At 46.0% G+C, this 19123-nt stretch overlaps 1 protein-coding gene across 7 annotated transcripts in view; it reads right to left on the bottom strand.

Annotated features, from left to right (window-relative positions):
* Ube4b (ubiquitination factor E4B) overlaps positions 1-19123 on the bottom strand; it is a 113090-nt gene that overhangs the window by 36270 nt on the left and 57697 nt on the right. For all 7 annotated transcript variants that reach the window (XR_015452485.1, XM_087214454.1, XM_087214452.1 and 4 more), the window contains 9 exons: positions 12290-12434; positions 11401-11501; positions 9508-9622; positions 5772-5855; positions 3613-3669; positions 2988-3104; positions 2792-2890; positions 1759-1872; positions 186-384 (listed from right to left, as the gene is read on the bottom strand). Coding sequence is in view for 6 of the 7 variants with exons in the window: in XM_087214454.1 (XP_087070580.1) it covers positions 186-384; positions 1759-1872; positions 2792-2890; positions 2988-3104; positions 3613-3669; positions 5772-5855; positions 9508-9622; positions 11401-11501; positions 12290-12434 (1031 nt within the window). In the remaining variant the exon portion in view is untranslated. The remainder of the gene's footprint in view (positions 1-185; positions 385-1758; positions 1873-2791; positions 2891-2987; positions 3105-3612; positions 3670-5771; positions 5856-9507; positions 9623-11400; positions 11502-12289; positions 12435-19123) is intronic.

Below are 19123 nucleotides of genomic sequence, written 5' to 3'. Positions count from 1 at the left end.
TACCAGGGATTGAACTCGGGTCCTTGCACTTGCGCAGCAGGCAGAGAAACCACTGACCTAAATCCCCAGCCCTTCCCTGGGTGGTTTTTACTGTGTGCCTTGGACCTGGAATGCCACCCTCAGGAAAGGCAGCAGCACCCTGTGGGCAAGCGTGGCATCCACACCAGCAGCACCGCATTACTCACAGAGCTCAGCCAGCCACTCGTTCACGTCCTCCATCGTCGCGTTCACGCGCGTCTCATCGTTGGGCAGTGTAATCCGGCAGCGCGGGTGGAATATATACGTGGGGTCAACTGTCTCTAACTTGATCTTGGTACTCAGCTGCTGCAGTACCCAGAGGAAATTCAGCATAAATCCATCTGTAGATACTAGTCGATCGTCTGTCTATGAAATATAAAAAAACATTCAAAATAACGATCTGAGGAGGGACTGTCACACAACTTAATATGAAAGCAGACTGACCATTCAAACACGACCACATGCTAAAGTTAGTGAGCAGACATATCCTGTCACCACTGTCGTTCTGTGAGTGGGTGCTGAGAGTGAGTGTTCATCCACTGTGGGGGATTTCATACCCTCACTCAGTGAACTTTCAGAGGAAGCCTGAGGGTCAGCAGCATGCTATGCACATTTTACAGAGGAGGGAATGCAGGTTCAGAGAACGTAAGTGATTTGCCCTAAAACCTCCACATTAATAAGCAGAAACACAATAAGTGTGGCTTCCTTTCTCTTCTTTATTCCCTGCCAAAACATCAGAACAGAGCCAGGGCTATAGCTGAGTGGTAAAGTGTTTGCCCAGGGTGTTCAAGGTCCTGGGTTCGACTGCCAAAAATAAAACAGAATGACTAGTCCTATGGGTTACCCTGTGACATAGCTGCATTAGCTGACAGCTTCGGTGCTGCCCTGCTTTAATGATCCAACAATTCTAAGAATGACAGCACCTGGCGAGGGAGTGCCCAACACTAACCCAACAGCTTCACTTACAATAAAGCCACAGGTTAGGTGTCACTGTTATCCTCATTTAGCGATGGGGAAACTGAGGCATGCCTCTGCAACTGTCTATGGCCCCACTTTTGTTTCATTTTGTTTTGGTATCAGGAATCGAACTCGGGACCTTGCACTTGCAAGGCAGGCGGCGGAACCACTGAGCTAAATCCCCAGCCCCTACAGTCCCACTTTTAATAAATGGTGGAACCACAACCAGAAATCACCACGTCCATGCATTTCTCTATACATTTTGTTTTGCTTCTAAGTGTCATAGGAAGGATGTTATTTTTTATTTGTTTTGAGACAGGGTCTCACAATGGAAGCCAGGCTGATCTCAAATTTGTGGTAATCCTTCTGCCTCAGCCTCCCGGAGGGCTGGGATTACAGGTGTGTATCACAGCTTACACACAGACCTGTGTGTTGGGCCTACACAAAAGCTGCCTGTTTCCACCTTGGTATCTTGCACACATCCAGAAGGCGGCTCTTTTCTCAGGCTCACAGTGGCTGGCTTTGTGCATCAGTCAAGGATCTGATCAACTGTCACCTCAGAGAGACCTTCCTGCTCCTCAATCAAAACTCACCCCCACAGCTCCCTTCTGGTCTGGTACAGTTACTCGCAAGTCCTTCCCTTTGCGCTGTTTTCTTTGTGGATTTCACTTATGCATCTACCCATTGACCCTGAGAATGCTGGTCTCGGTCAACACTGTGTTCCCGCATCCCAGAGCAACGCCTGGGGGAGCAGGTGACCAAAGAGGGCTCTGGGAACCCTACCTGCATCTGCGCCTTCTTCATGTTGGCATTGACGACAGCTGCCATGTAACCAAGGGCCGCCTCCCGGGTCTCCCCATTTAACAAAATACTATGCAGAATCTTGAAGAGCTCTTGCTGCAGTTATTTTTAAAAGGAAGAGAAAAATTAACCTCATTTTGAATGCTATTCCATTTATCCCTCTACTTCTAGAACAGCTGGCCTGTCCCCCACTCTGTCCCCTCTCCCACTTCCAGGCCCTCCCCGAGAGGCTGACTGCATGGGGGACAGAGGATCAGAGTGCACACTCAGTGCTGAGATGCATGGCAGCACAGCACATGGAGAACGGAGGAGAATGGAGTTACGGGTTTAGTAAAACGGCCTTCATTACTTCCGTTCCATGATCAAAATTCCCTTCATTACCCAAGCCTGTGATATGCTTCTACATCAGAATTGAAGACACATTAATCAACCTTAGAGATAAGTGGATCAGTGAGGAGGTGTGTGCAAATTCACAGCTCTTGACCCCAGGACAATTCAACTGGCTGCTTGGCTGCTCCGGGTGCCAAGAGAGCAGGGCCCTAAATGTAGGGCCCTAAGCAGGGGCCTGGCCCGGGGCTGGTACATTGGAGGTAGCACGATTTAGCTGTGGTTATTACTCAAGGCTTAGAAAGCTAGGGTGCAGCCCAGTGGTATAGACTGGCCTGGGGATCTCCATGTAACAAAACAAAAATTTTAAAAAGATATCTGTTCCTTATATATAGGAAGCTTTCCTTCTTGAAAGCTCAACTGATTTAAATTTTTTGTTTCATTTTTTGTTGTTGTTTTGAGACAGGATCTCACTATGTAGTTCAGGCTGGCTTCAAACTCACAGTGATCCTCCTGCCTCAGCCTCCCGAGTACTGGGATTACAGGCGTGTGTCACCATACCTGGCTTCAAACTCACTTTTACACAGCATTTTCGAACCAGGCAGCCTCCCGCCCACAGAACGGAAGGAGCTGCCTAGCTACAGCTCCTCTTCCAGTCCCTGCTCACGTCTCTTCCCTCAACACCTACCCTTCCCAGCTCCAAGTAGTGCTGCAGGGACTGGCTGACCACTCGAGTGTTCTCCAGGGTAATGGCAGGCCCCGAGAAGTATTTTTCGACCACTTTAATCTGGAAAGATGAGAAACACATTCAGTCAGCACACTGTGCACAGCCGAGAAGGAGTCTGAAAAAAAAGGCAGTGAGGGCAAATGGCCACTGTACTTACGTCGTCTTCAGCAAAGACCGAGAAGCTGAAGAAGGCTCCCAAGTAAGAGAGTCTCTGCAGCTCCCTCCCGGAGCCGGGGCTTAAGGGTTTCGGCAGCCACAAGGGCAGAGAGGCAACCTGTGGGGGACACGGAGGATGCAGGTCAAGTGCTGCGAGGGCAGGTGGGCACCGGGGGAACGGACCGAGCTCCGGCAGCCGCCTGCTCAGCACCAGCGCTGACACCACCACCCCACAGCACAGGTGCGACCTGTTAGGGTCCCTGGTGGTCTTTCTCACCTCAGACAGAGGAGAGCCCTCCAACTCCTGCAATTCACAAGATACTCTTCGGTGGAGCTGGAATGAACCACTTCATACTACCCAGAGGACTTGAGTATAGACTAGGGCTTGTCATTCTAGTTGTACAATACTGACCCCTCCCTCCCAAAACAATCAGAAGGGAGTGAGTAAGTTCATGCGGGAAACACTGCGTACGACAGCATTTTCGCAGCTGAGAGCTCCCCAGTCAGGACATCCCCAGCTCTGTCCTAATTTCCTCCCAGAGGTCTTTAGCTGATGTTAACTAAGACTGGCTCTTGCATGGCGGTGCGCTCCTGACAATGCGTGCGTGTGCGAGGTGGGCACTTACCAGATTGCACACAGGGTGTGTCTTCCCAAACTTGGTTTCACAGAGTTCACCTAATGCCTGGAAATAAGGTCAGAGAGAATCACTCACATGCATCGCAGCTCACACTGCTGCAAAGGACAGCTTTAACTGCAGCCTCAAACACCTGGCCATTCCTGAAACAACGGTAACAGCTTTGTGGATTTTTTTTCTTCTTAATCAACTACTAATACACATGCATTGTAAAAGTTGCTCAAACTTTACCCTTAAAAACAACCCCTACTGGGCCAGGGATTGAGCTCAGTGGTTTCACCACCTGCTGCACAAGTGCAAGGACCTGAGGACCCGAGTTCGATCCCCGGTACCAAAAAAAAAAAAAAAAAAACCCCAAAAAACCCCTACTGATATTCTGATTGACAGCTTTCCAGACATATTTTTGTGCATATATATAGGCTTAAAGGTGTGTTTGTACAAAAGGCAAGTTTTCACCTTACATCTTTCCATGTCAAAATATTTTTCATAAACTTTCGGTGGCTACTCTTGGCAGTGCTACCCCTGCCTATACTCCACATTTAATAAGCTATCAAATTCAGAACATGCTTAAAAGCATGATGTGGTACTGGTAAAAAATCCAACACTTTCCTTCAGCACGCTAATCATTCCCCACCTTAGAGAATTATGACATTTTTTAGAGATGGAGGCAGTTTCATGTTGCCATGGTGATTCAACAAAACAATGCTGAATCTGAACCAAATTTTCTCTGTGATTCAGACACAGCTATTATGGAAGTTGCTACCCACTGAGGGAAGCTTTCAGGTCAGTGTATTTAGGCACTGAGGCTGCTCTGAGAGCCCTCAAGGCTCAAGGAGCTGTGGACAAGTCCAAGTCCTCACAGGCTTTGCTGCCTGAGAGGGTCACAGGGGAAGTCTTAAAAATCCCAGTCCTGGGCCAGGGACTTAGCTCAGTGGCACCGCGCCTGCCTCGAAAGCGCAAGGTCCTGAATTTGATCCCTGGTACAAAAAAAAAAAATTCCAGTCCCGTGCTACATCCACTCCTACTTAATTGCAGTGCCTAAAGCCAGAGCCAGGCACCCACAGTGTGGAAGATCCCCAGGTGACCCCAATACAGAAGGGCCCAACAACCTAGACAGCAAGGCCTGCTACTTCTGAACTGAGCTCCTGCTCTCTTCCCCAGCCAGCCTCTCTCACTGTGCATCCCCGTCCACACCCTCATTGTTAGATAAGAATTGATAAAGGCCCCAACTAAAATCTACAACTACACCTACAGGAATGCAGGCTTTGTCTCTTGACCAGGGACATCCTGTTGACATCTGACACTGAAGTGCCCCGCTGAAACATGAAGCTAATTCAAACCATGACCAAAAAGGGAATAATTCCAGAAGGAATATTTACCGAATACAGTGATGATTAGCATTACCTAAAATATTTCCTTACTGATCTCTCTGCAATCAGATTATGCTGCTTCCTGTTCTGTCTGCCACAGACAGAACAATACATAAGAATTAACTTTTTGGTTTCGCCGCCTGGTGCGCAAGCGCAAGGACCAAAAGAATTAACTTTTTTTTTTTGCACAGGGCATCGAACTCAGGACCTTGCACTTCCCAAGTAGGCACAGTGCCATTGAGCTACACCCCTGCTAGGATTAACAGTTTTATTGGGAACCTGAATAACATGTGGAATGCAAAGAACCCTAGCATAAATCCACCCAAACGTATTTTTAGAAGAATTCTTGCCTCATCCTCCAATTTCCTAGTCATATTGTGTGACAATTTCAGAAGAGAAAAGAGGCTCTCAGTTTCATCTCGGGTCCAGTGTTTCCCAGCAGCCAGAGATTCTGCCTGTCAGCTACGCTTCCTCTGGGTGTGGAAGGAGCTAAGCTCATTTACTTCCCAAGCAAAACCCAGAGAAGAAGTGTATGAGTCTGAGGCAGGCGGCAGAACCACTGAGCAGCACTGGAGTCCAGTGCCTGGGAGGTGGGGAAGGAACCAGGCTGCCGACTGTGTCACCTAGGTGCCACCCAGACGCCAGGTGCCCTGCACAGCCAGCACCATGGCCCGTGTTTTCAATTGGAAAATAAGGTTCATCAGAGACCTGAAAAAAAGTAAGTTAAAACGATTTTTAAAGAAAAACATCTATTGACTATATTAAAGAAAAAGGTTTTACCATGAGGGGGTATTTAAAGTAGTCACTATCGAGGGAGCATTCTTTGGCAGCAAGAGCCAGGCCTTGCAAAATGGGGATAAAGATCTGTAAGAGAAAAATCAAAATGACAAATATAAGCTTACGGAAAATTAAGCGCGAGCAGCATGTCAGATAAGGTGCTGGAGCTAAATGTGTAGGCACTTCCACTCCTTTCCCGAGGAACAAATCCACTGAGAGTGTCGCCTGTCTGATAGGGAGGCCAACCCCAGGACGACGTAAGGACTTGGGGGCCCTAATGCTGTGGAGGCGACAGAAACCCACAAATGTGGAGCCCTGAGGGACTCCACGGGGTCCCTGCTCTAATGCTCTCCATTACCAAGTGTGTGTCACCCGTAGGAAACAGGGCTACATGTTCTGATATTTTCTCAGCTCTGACAGTACTTTTTTGGGGTTTTTTTTTTGAGGAAAACAAAACAAAAAAAGATGAATCGTGGTTATTATTATTAACTTTGATAGCAAAGAGATCTGGTAATGCTCAAATTGAAAAAGCAAGCTTCAGCAACAACATCTTCCCTTCCCTCCATCCACAGTGCAACTCACACAATAACCTGATGCGATTATTGCATCTAAGGGCATTCAAATGCACTTTAAGATTTTACTGTTAACCCTGGTTAATGCTATGCACGGCTCACCCTTAAGCTCCAGAACGCACTCCCTGAGCACATGACCAGGGGCTGGTTTGGATTCAAGGCTACTCAGGCGAACTAGGAAATGCAAACAGCAGCTGACAATCTGACCAACAGGTCAGAAAATCCCCTCTCCTCCTAATTCATCCCATCCTACCTAGAACCTTCATCATTTAAAGATGATAGGACTGAAAGCCTGCCCTACATGTGAGTGCTGGGGAGTATCTTGAGATATCAATGCTGCTCTGGAAGACATCATTCTAGTTTTTGCAACTCAAACAACCAGGGAAGAAGTAATGCGCTTTCATAAATGAGCTAAAAATGGAGCAGTAACTCAGGCATGGGCGTGGGGAGCATCAGAGTTGTAGTCATGAAGAAAAGGCAAGCAGAAGGTTCTAGAACCTCAAAAATAAATTTCACAACTGGTCCTCGAGATAAATCTTTTATTCTTTCAGGAATGATATAAATAAAACATCTGCACTGTTTCTAGTAAAGTTATCCTCTTGTCCAAGTAAGGGCTTAACTTATAATAAATAAACAGACAAAATATGACTAGGCATAGTATTTTCAAATGCACAAGTATTGTGCTATTTATGTGACCTACATACTTCAAATAATTCTTATTTTCAAAAAAATGCCTCTCAGCACTGATAAAATAAAGTGGTACCACAATTCACCCCCAAATCCTAAATTTTTTGCACATTTACCACACTGATGAGACAGAAAAGTAAAATGTTGCTTTTCAGTTCAGCAACTACATTTCTCTGTTTCTCTCTACACAAAACTGATGATAGAAAAGATAACAAGGGTTAAAACTGACTGCTGAGCCAGGTCAATAGTGTATGCCTGTAATCCCAGCTACTCTGGAGGCAAAGGTCGTGAGGGTTGTTCGAGGCCAACCTGCACAATTTAGCAAGATCCTACCTCATAATTTAAAAAAATAAAGAGTCAAGGAGATATCTCAGTATAGATGGCTTGCTTAGTATGCATGAAGTCTCAATCCAGTCCCCCCAGTATAAATATATCACACACACAAATTGGCTAAAAAGCCCTAAGAATTTTATGGTTAGGCCAGGTGTGGCGGTGCACACCTGTAGTCCCAGCACTTGGGAGGCTGAAGCAGGAGGATCATTGTAAGTTTGAGGCCAGCCTGGGCTACACAGTGAGTTCAAAGGGCCAGGGATTTAGCTCAGTGGCACTGTGCTTGCCTCACAAGTGCAAGGTCCTGAGTTCAATCCCCAGAACCAAAAAAACAAAAACACAGTGAGTTCAAGGCCAGCCAGAACTACAAAGCAAGGCTGTCTCAAAAAAAAGAAAACAAAGAATTCTGTGATTAAAAATAATCAGATCTATGGTGGTTGTACAACACTGTTGAATGAATTAAATTTCAATGAATTGTATACTTTATCTATTTATTTATTTATTTTTGGTACCTTGCACTGAGCTAAATCCCCAGCCTGTATACTTTATTTTGAGACAGATTTCACTATGTAGTTCAGGCTGGCCTCAAACTCACAGCAATCCTCCTGCCTCAGCCTCCTCAGAGCTAGGATTATAGGCCTGTGCCACCATTCCCAGCTCAATGAATTGTATACCTTAAAATGGGGAATTTGGGATAGGGGTGTAGCTCGGTGGCAGAACGCTTGCCTCATACACTGCAGACCATGGGCTCCATTCCCAGCACCACCAAAAAGGGGGTGGGGTGTAATTTGATGCTAGTGAATTTCATCTCAATTACAGAAACCAAAGAGCTGATCTCTTAAACTCTGCATATGTTTATGAATAAAACAGGCATAATAAGCCCCTTTCAGCTGATACCCCTGACTTTATATAGTTAAACCTATGCTGGGTCCCGCCAGGGGTGCCTTTTCGAATAGGACACGTATTTTGCTTAATGTGCACTCTGCCTATAAGGGTGCTCTACTTACATCTCCCAGGGCAGCTACTTGCTCTCCTCGGAGCTCACTTCTCTTTGTAAAGAAGCAAAGTTCACTGACATGTTCCTGTCAACCCACAAACCGTCACTGAAGATAAGACGTTAATGAATTCCACACAGAGAACTCAACATTTACTGGAATTTCTGTTCCTGAGTCCTGGATTCTTCTTTTACAAATACTTTGAACACTGCTAGAAAAACAATTCCTCAAAATTCAAAGGTCTTAAAACTACTAGACATAAAACAGAGCAAAAGGTATCATGTCAATTACAGCAAACACCTCTGTAGCTCTTTCTAGTCACAAAAAAGGAAACGACAAGATAGCAAATTTTACCAAAACCCTTTCAGAAAGGGCAACGGCCTGCGTGAGCACTGATGAGGCTAAATGCTTGTCTTACAACACGGGAATATCTGGCAGCAAATAAAGGCGCTGCCTAAGGTTCGCCTTGAAGGAAAGTCCCAGGACTGAACAGCTGTATTAGTATGCGTTGCGGATCTGGATTTCCACCTGACTTTGGGGGGGTACGTAATTAAAGGATGAGGTAAATAATAAGATACAAGATGGCTTTCTTGGTATGGTGGTTACAACACAGGGATCCTATGTGACATGCAGACTGTCACTGATCCAATCCGGTCATTAATTTGTTGTCCCACAAACTCAGAGAACTGATTTTTAGCACTACTCATGTGGTAAATATATGTACATCTCTTGCTATTCTTATGTTAAAAGTTCCTTCAAACTGGGGGCGTGGCTTTATATTTTTTCTTCCCAAAGCACCTAGCACAGCACCAGGAGTGGCAGCACTTGGGAGGCTGAGACAGGAGGCTCACTGTGAGTTCGAGGCCAGTCTGAACTGCGTATACATATACAATGTCACAAACAAACAGCACTAATCAAATCAACCAACCAAAACACCCAGTGCAGACTGTTTAAAAGACTCAATGCTTGACCAATGGTTGAAAGGGGCACATGCACTGAGCAATGCTGCTGTCAGTCCAATCTCCTCTGCAGAACCTCAGTCTGTCTTTTCACTAAGCAAACTGCACGTGCGGCTCACGTGTGGAAACAGGAGTTCTCCACAGAGGCATATCTGGAACCCAGCTTTGCACGGAAGCCACGGCAGCGAGGCTGTACCTGTCTGAAGACATCCTCGTCCTGGTGAGTCGTCCTCACCAGCTCCTGGATGAAGCCGTAAGGGAGATTCCTGCACAGCATGTACGGCACGAGGAAGGACGGCTGCTGCATGGACCTGCGGACCCCCAGAGAGCCAACCACCATGAAGTCACCGCCGTGCATAACACGTGGACACAAGAAGTGTCATGGCAACATCAGGTGGCCACATGCAAGACAAACCTGAAATCTCTAAATAGCCTGCACAACAGTTTTAGGCAAAAGACAGTCTTTCTGGGCCGAGGATTTAGCTCAGTGGTTTCACCGCCTGCTTCACAAGCCCAAGGACCCGAGTTTGATCCCCGGTACCAATAAAAAAAAAAAAAGACAGTCTTTCTTACCACTTGGTAAACACTTCTTGGACTTTTAAAAGAGCTACTATAGTAAATTTCAAAGATTCCATCTCTTTCTATATAGTCTTTTACAAATGAATCATTAAACTGAGCATGGTGGTACATGCCTATAATCCCGGCACTTGGGAGGCTGAGGAAGGAGGATTTCAAGCTCTAGTCTAACCTGAGCAACTCAGTGAGACCCCATCTCAAAATTAAAAATGCTAGGGATAGGGTCGGGGATTTAGCTCAGTGATGCCGTGCCTGCCTCGCAAGCCCAAGGTCCTCAGTTCAATCCCCGGTAAAAAAAAAAAAAAAAAGCCTAGGGATATAGCTCAGTGCAAGGTCCTGGATTCAATGCCCAGCATCACAAAGAAAATAATAATAATAAAAAAATAAATAAAAACTAAGCATTAAAAGATAAAGCATTAAGTGTTTCTTTTACTTGTTATTTTGTTTTGTTTTTGTGACAGGGTCTCACTATATAGTCCAGGCTGGCCTTAAACTCACTATGTTGCCCAGGCTGGCCTCAAACTGGCAATGATCCTCCTGCCTCAGCCTCCTGAGTGCTGGGATTACAGGGGTGCTACCATGCCTGGCTCTTTTTTTTTTTGGTACCAGGGTTTAAACTCGGGTCCTTACGCATGCAATGCCTGGCTCTTTTATGCCTCATCTAAACTAGGAAAAAAAAAAAAAAAAAAGCACTAGTCTTTGAAACACTTATTTTTTAAGCATGGAACATTTTAAGTTTTGGTACATGTATGTAATTTTCTTTCTTTTTGAAAAGTTACAAAAATATATGGTTATGATACCAAGACCACCTAGAAAAAAAATAAATGTAACTTTGTCATTTCTCCTTCAGGTTTTTTGTTTTTTTGCATGAAAGAATAAATATACAATCTTTCCTTAGGGTTGAAATCTATGGAACTGTCAGAAACAAGGTAGCGCTTAGGGCCCAAATCCAAATTATCCCTTCTACCTCCATTCTTCATTACTAAGTAACAGAACTGTGTGACACATGGAAAGTGAAGGTCTACGCATTTATCAAATCCCTTCACCAATTTCAAACTGCTGCTTTTAGGCAAAATTACTAATTTTCTGCATAAGATCTACTTCAAAAACCACACAGAAATCTTCAGGCACAACTAATTTTTTTTTTAAATATGCTTTGTAGAGGCCGGGGATTTAGCTCAGTGGTTTTGCCGCCTCCCTCACAAGTGCAAGGTCCCGAGTTTGATCCCCGGTACCAAAAAAAAATATATATATATACACACACACACGCACACACACACACATATACATACATACATATACATACTCCTTTGGAAGATGAGGAAAAAGCCAGTGTCCCGTTTCCTCCATGTTTTAGGGAAAGAAAGGATCTCAGATTGCTGATCCAACCCTTTCACCTTCCAAGTGAGGAAAGGAGTTACCCAGCTCAGGGCAGAATGCCCCAGGGCCTGATGTCCCCAGGGCCTGGTCCTCTCCCAGGACACCAGGCACCTGAGGATGGCGTTTTTCCTACCTCGGCTGTGTCAGCGAGCCCTGCAGCACGAGCGCGGTGTGGGAGATGCACTGTGAGCGGATGTTGCTCAGAAGCTGGCTGGCTGCTGGCTGGCTGCACATCTGAAAGACAAAGGCGGCCATCAGGACAGGAGACAAAGTAAGCCAGTGCTTCTGAGAGCTGACCAGGCTCAGAGGAGAGCAAACGACCCCCGTGGTCAGAAAGAAGACAGGCTAGGAGCTGGGTCCCCGTTGTTTGCTTTGACTAAGGTCAAGTACAGTGCTCCCCCAAGAGGCGCTGCACAGATGTGAAGGTGACAGGCAGACCCACGGATTCATTTCCAATGGAAACCAGAACTAGACAATGAAATAAGAATGAAGAGAAAAATAAGGGAGGCAGCTCAAGATACCAGTGGTGCAGCTCCGTGATAGAGAGCCAGCCCTCAGCTCCTCCTTCAGTAACTCTGAGCATCTATAAGGGAGTCCGTGAGGCTCATCTTCTCACGTAAACCACGGAGAGAGAAGCGCCGCATCTAGGATGGGGCTACAGGCAACTCGCTGAGCTCCTGCAGGGACTGAAGCTCAGCACAGCCCTCGGCAGTCCACGGGTGCCCCGTCATGCTGGGTATTATTGTAATCACTCCAGCACATTTCACCAGCTCTGTCAGGGCTTCCTCAGCAGTGCTCAGCTAACAGGGTGGGCAGGAGAGAGGGCTCAGAGCAGGCCAGCACAGTGCGGCCCTGCCCCTTCTTTCCCTGGACAGGATGTGCTTCTACAAGGGCAGTCTCTGCTGTGTACGTGGACACATCTCAAGTGGCCCAGCACACCATGCCTTTCTGGATTGAATAAATGAACGAGCCCTCCTGGGGTGGGGGGATCCTCAAACAAACACAACTCTCTTCCATGTTACCTTTGGTGCTTTTTTTTCCTCTATTCCAACTCGGTCAAAACACTCAATGAGGTAGTTCAGCATGTCTGTCTCCTTGCAGGTTTCAATGGTGAAATGGTCGCTATAGGAATCCCAGCTACTTGCTCCACCGCCGGAGGCTCCCAAACTTTGGAAGAGAGAAAAAAAAAATGGTGATGTTCACCCCTTCTTGATTATTTCTTTTCCAGAGCTTGTGTTTCTGCAGCAGAAAGCCAGTTAGGATCCCTGCACGAAGGACAAAGCACAAACACTCATGCAACCCCCTGGAGGGCAATGGCTTGGTCCCCCTGCTCCCAGCCCAAAGATTGAAAGTCCAGGTGAACAATTCACGGACCCAAGGAGGGGGCCTTATCTTACTAGGGTGGCAACTTAAAACCAGAAGGACCAAGAACTGCTACTGAAAGCTAAGCATTTGAAGAGACATCCCAGGTACTCAAACTGACCGCGATACTTGGGCAGCCAGGGAGGGGGAAGCCAGACTTCGACAGCTACAGCCCAGCTCTTAGGGACAGAAGTCCCAAGAGTCTGTGAAGATCTCTCCTGTCCTCATGACTTACAGCACAGATCTAAATAAACGTCTGACAACAGGTCCAGGGCTTAGGGAAAGTACATAGTGAAGAACCAGACGTGAACATATTTGCTAGTAACAAAAAAATTTCCAAACCTTCCGGTGCAGAGGCAAATAAGTTCTAAAAGCAATATAAACAAAAACTGCACCAGGGCCCAGCAGACCTGCTATGCTCACTTGCTACCTTAACCCAGACCCTCTACCTTATCTATAGCCAGCCACCATCAAGGAAATAACATGACAGTGCTTCATCAAGGGTCAGCAGGGACCATGGGAAATGGCAGCATTACTGAACAGTAACTGTTCTCTGAGACAAAAGCCAAGTCCAATCACGAAGGTTTGGCTTGTGGAAATTAAAGTTAAGGCCAATTATGTCAGGTCATGTACCAAAGGGAATTTAGCTCACACACTGATCTGATATGGATAAAATATAGAAAGAGAAGAATGGAGGCATAAGAACTATGCAATGATTCCTATGCAAGCACGGAACTGTGAAATGAAAAGGAAGTGACTAATGTTACCTGGAGAAAAGGATAAAGGACAAGAAAAATATTAGGAACTGAGAGATACATCCCTACCTCAACCAAGGACAGACAACTGAAGGCCAGGAACTGAAAGGACCAAGAGGAATTGAAAGAGCAATAACACATTAGCTAGGGCCAGGGATTTAGCTCAGTGGTTCCGGTGCCTGCCTCGAAAGCGCAAGGTCCTGAGTTCAATCCCTCGTACCAAAAAAAACACACACACACACACACACACACACACACACACATTAGCTAGACAAATATGTGTGACTAGTTCTGAAATATAGGGCTGGGGATTTAGCTCAGTGGTTCTGCTGCCTGCCTCACACCTTGCAAGTGCAAGGTTATAAATTCAATCCCCGGTACCAAAAAAAAAAAAAAAAGAAAAAAGAAAAAAGGAAAAAAACCCAAAACTTTGAAATGTATATACATACCTGACCCTAGAATCTGGGGAAAATATGCATAATTGATCTTAGAATGAAACCATGATACTAAAATATTTCTCTAAAGAAGGTGAAGGCAATGCCAAGTTTTATTTTTATTGTTGCTGTTGTTAAAATAGTGTCTCCCTTGGCCAGGCTTGGTGCATTCGTCTAATCCCAGCACTCAGAAAGCTGGGCAATCGCCTCAAGTTCAAGGCCATCCTCAGCTACACAGAGGTCTGCACTTACGGTAATCCTCCTGCCTCAGCCTTCCAAGTGCTGGGATTATTATGTGCGTGGACCACCATGCCCTGCTCATCAATGCCAGTTTCAAATCCAAAGCTTTTAGTCCAGAATCCAGCAAATCTGAATTCCTACTGACAGAAGGGAAAGGAGATGAAGCTCAACACCTGCAAGCCCCTGCTCTCTGAGCAGGTTACTAAGCTACCCACAAACCACCTCACCAGAGCCATGGAGAAGATGGGCAGGGAACCCTACAAAACAGACAGATGCATTCTCATGTCTTTACAGGAATTTGTGCTTTTGTATATTTTATTCATTGAAGGCAGGATCTGGCATCTGCTAATTGGCCTGACAACGAAAAGGTGAGTGAGTAGTGCAACAGCATAGGAAAAACTCACAGAAGCACAGAACAGGAAACCCATCCACAAACAGAAAAGATGAGGAGAATCCTTAAAAGCAGAAAGGGAGAGGAGGGATCTGTCTTTACCTGTGGCAATCTTAGTTTCTAGCTGTCTGCGATTCGCCCCTCTTCTAGTGCCACAAGTGACTCAGTGGCTGTTCTCACTGCATATCCCAAGGCTGACCTGCTAACGCAGGCTAAGCTAACAGGTGACTGCGGTCCTTTTCCTTGGAGCAGTTTTTTCGGGTGAGGAAAATAGATCATTCTCATGTTTAAAATGAAAACTTTATCCGTTTCATTGAGAGTGAGCCCCACATTCCTTGCAAGTCTCCATTTCGGAAATGAGGCCTCTTACATCTGCTGTATGCACTTAGATGGCTCGGGCCTGTGCCCCACACAGAAATCCCAGGCCAGTCTTAGCAACGTTATGACCTTCAGCTTAAATCTGAACCTTGGGCTGGGGATTTAGCTTAGTGGTTCTGCTGCCTGCTTTGTAAGCACAAGGTCCCGAGTTCGATCCCCGGTACCAAAAAAGCAAACCCCCCCCCCAAAATCAAAAATCTTAAATCTGAACCTTTCCCACTCACTTGAAACATTTCTTCTCTAAAGCCTGAGATGTGACAAGCTATACAAGTGCCGGGCAACTCAATGAAAGGCTCCAAAGACTGCACAAACTCTGCAAAGCAGAAGCTGGTGGCCCTTGGGGATCACCAAACAAACACCGGACCAGCCGGCAGATTTCCAAGAGGAGTGGGGAAAAATGCAACAAAAACTGAACCCAGTGAGAAATGCAGCGTGCACCCCAGAATCTAGCAATGTGCTTCAAAGGCGCCAAGGGAAATCACCAAACGCAGGAAAAACAGCCCCGTCCTGTCTGTGCTATGCGGAGGTCCAGGGCCAAGACTCACCTCTGAGGGTCCTGAGATTCAAAGTGAAATTATGAACTGATACCAAAGGACAAAAGTGGCACACAGTATATATGCACAAATTTATACTATCAATAAAATTCTTCAGTATTTAAAATAGGTGGAGCACAGTGGTATGCACCTGTAGTTCCAGCTACTCGGGAGGCTGAGGCAGGAGGATCACTTGACCCCAGGGCTTTGAGGTCAGCCTGGTCAACACAGTGAGGGCCTGTCTCCAAACAAACAAGAATTAAAATAGTTTTTTTAAAAAGATGAAAAAGGGCCAGGGATTTAGCTCAGTGGCACCTTGCCTGCCTTGAAAGCCCAAGGTCCTGAGTTCGATCCCAGGTACCAAAAAAAAAATTAAAATAGTTTTGCACTTTGATTCCTCAAAACGTTGTTTCAAAATTTATGATACTTTTGGGCTGGGGATTTAGCTCAGTGGTTCCCACACCTGCTGTGCAAGCGCAAGGTCTTGAATTCAATCCCTGGAACAACAAAAAAAAATTCATGACACTTTTACAACTGCGATATTCTTAAATCTTAGAAATGTCATATTAAGTCCTATGAGCACCTACACTTGCGAGCCTTTTCCGATCACCACACAAGCTGTCTAACTGACCCATGCACTTACTTCATGCAACAGAAACATAGCTGAACCCTTCTGCAGACACAACAAACATAGTCCTGGGGATTTATAATGTATCAGATCTGTCCAAACTCAATTCCATTTGAAATACACTAAGAAAATATGCTTCTTAAAGGCCTCCATTATAATTTTTTTCTATAATGAAAATAATCATCCACCCATTTATTAACTTTTTCCCTCCAGTACTGGGGACTGAACTCAGGGCCTTCACACTGAGCTACGTCAATGCTCTCCTTTCCTGTCCTGCCCTTTCCTTCCTTCTCTCCCTCTCTTTCTCCTTTCCTGTCTCCCTCCCAGGTTAAATTTGAATTTGCAATCCTCCTGCCTCAGCCTCCTAAAGTGCTGGGATTATAGGTATGTGCTACCACACCTGGCTTATTTACCAACTTTTTTAAATGTAGACTTTGGTCAGGGATGTAGCTCAGTGGCACCACACCTGCCTGGCAAGCGCGAGGTCCTGAGTTCAATCCCCAGTAAAAGGGGAAAAAAAAAAAAAAAAAAAAAAACATGTAGACTTTGAAATTCACTTTCTCAATCCAAGGCAAAGTCAGAGCTGTGCAGAATGAAAGAATATAAATTCATTCAGCAAACATGCATGGGGCTCCTGTGTTCTCGGCCCTGTGGTAGGTCCTGGGCTGGCAGCTACACGCTAGAGATGCAGACAATCCAAAGTGAATGTGTAAGTGCTTCGAGGGAAGACAGAGGCAGCCTGTGTGTGTGTGTGTGGGCACACCCCTGTACTTCCAACATTCAACACAGTGGGATGAAGGGCCTGCCTGAGTGGATGGCACTGTGGGGAGGGCAGGGCCCGAGCCAGAGGGCACAGGCGGGCTGAGGGAGAAGATGGGCAGGGCTTCTTTCCCCTCTTCCCTCCAGCAGTGAGGAGCAGCAGAAAGAGCAGGCGGGTGTCAGCCTTCTACATCCTTTGCTAATTTTCCCTCTCTGTTCACCAAGGCTCATGACATTTAAGGTGTGGCTTTTTTCACTGAAACCTCTAAGCAGTTAAGAAAGCCAACAAAAGCCAAAATGAAGAACCACCCAATCTGTCTCTGGTAACTCCCAGGAAACTGTCCTCGGGTAACTCCCATGGGCTCTTAGTCACAAGACAACCTTGCTCATTCCCTCCCCATGGAGGGATTGGTTCCTCAGAGTCCACGGCCCTTCCACACCAGACTTGAAAAGACTTCCACACGGTCTCAGCTTTCGCACGTGAGCCCTCATCACCACCACACTCAATAATTAATAGACGACCCTCTGTTGCAACCACTTCCAAAAGGGTTTGCAAAACCCCACGAGGAAAACAAAGGGGAAAAAGGGACAATCTGTAGATTCTTTCTAATTTTTTCTTTTTGTACTGGGGACTGAACTCAGGGCCTTCACACTAAGCTATGTCCCCAGCACATCTTTTATTTTGGGATAGGGTTTTGCTGAACTGCTAAGCTGCCCAGTCTGGCCTCGAACTTGTAAATCTCCTGTCTTGGCCTTTCAAAGTGCTGGGATTACAGGCCTGACCACATTGATTCTTGTGATGCTAAGCTTATCAGGCAAGAAGGACAGTTAAAACTGCTTATTTTTGGGATGGGGATTTAGCTCAGTGGTTCCGGCGCCTGCCTTGCAAGCGCAAGGTCCCAAGTTCGATCCCCAGTACCAAAAAAAAAAACAAACAAGCTGCTTATTTTGGGGGCCAATGATTTAGCTCAGTGGCACCTCACCTGCCTTGCATGAGAAGGTCTTGAGTTCAATCCCCAGTACTTGGAAAAAAAAAACCCAAAACTGCTTACTTCAAAATACACAAAGTTCAGGGAAGATCAATTAGAAAAGGGAAAGAGGGCTGGGGATTTAGCTCAGTGGTGCCGCCTCACAAGTGCAAGGTCCCGAGTTCAATCTCCGGTACCAAAAAAAACAGGAAAGAAAAGGGCCAGGGATGTAGCTCAGTAGCACAGTGCCTGCATGGCAAGCTTGAGGTCCTGAGTTCAATCCCCGGTACCAAAAAAGAGAAAGAAAAGGGAAAGAAAAATATACTTCTTGGATGACTGCTCAAATTAAGTGTTTTTTGCCACCTCTTGCTGGTTCCACCTTGAATGTGTCCTCAAGCTCCACTGTTTGTCTGAATGGTTCTGTACTCATTCCCAACCTTTCACATCCTTCTTGATATCTGCTAGTAATCTATAATTAGACCACTTAATCTACAATCTGGATTGTCTCTATTTGCTGCTGATGAGAAGCCAACCAACTGACCAGGATGGAATTCCTTAATTAAGGAGTAAAATACTGGCATTTCTTGGCCAAGGAACAGTAGATGCGGGCACTCTTGGTGGCGAAGTGGCCAATAAGGGACAGGAACACAGGGACTGCTGGGCAAAGATGGAAAGGCCAGCGCACTGCAGAGTGGTACAGGGTGTGAGCTCTGATCTGCCACTCTGCCCTCCCTGTCCCCTGGTCCTCTCAAGCTACAGGGGGCGGTGACAGAGGCTGAGTGCCTACAAAGCATAGGCACATGGTGCTCAAGGATTCACAGCTGTTACTGTGCGATCAGTACACATTTCCCCTATTGGCTATAGGATCCACATATGAGGCAAGGTTGGGATGTTAGAAACCTAAAAAGAGGCATTAGGAAAAGCAGCAAAGCCTGGGTACACTGGTCACAGGAAGACTTAAAACAGGAGAGGGAGAGAGGATTTCTCCCACAGACAACTCAGCAACACAAATAAAAAGCACTTTTCCCATGCGTGGAGGGCAGTTCCCGGGAAAGACAACTGCTGTATAATTACAACCACGCAATAGGTTTGACGGAAATGAAAAGGACACCTTCACCTTTGGGAACTTTACATGGCAAATGGTAACACAGTGTTCAACTTAATTCAGGATCGACCTTCCTGAATCGATATCTGACCTTGCATCCACACCTCTCTCTGGGCTCTCTGACGGCTCTTCCAGCACTGTTAATTTATTTTTATTTATTTATTTATTTATTTATTTTTGGTACCGGAGATCGAACTCAGGACCTTGTGCTTGTGAGGCAGGTGCTGGAACCACTGAGCTAAATCCCCGGCCCCTGCCACTGTTAATTTAATGAAGTGGCCCTGACTCCTGTGCCAGTCCCTA

Source organism: Heterocephalus glaber, unplaced genomic scaffold, assembly GCF_053883595.1.
Source record: "Heterocephalus glaber isolate CG9 unplaced genomic scaffold, H.glaber_assembly_v1.0 deba00001447, whole genome shotgun sequence".
Taxonomy (NCBI): domain Eukaryota; kingdom Metazoa; phylum Chordata; class Mammalia; order Rodentia; family Bathyergidae; genus Heterocephalus; species Heterocephalus glaber.
Note: the sequence above shows the minus strand (reverse complement) of the source record. Positions and strands in the feature narration are given on the sequence as shown.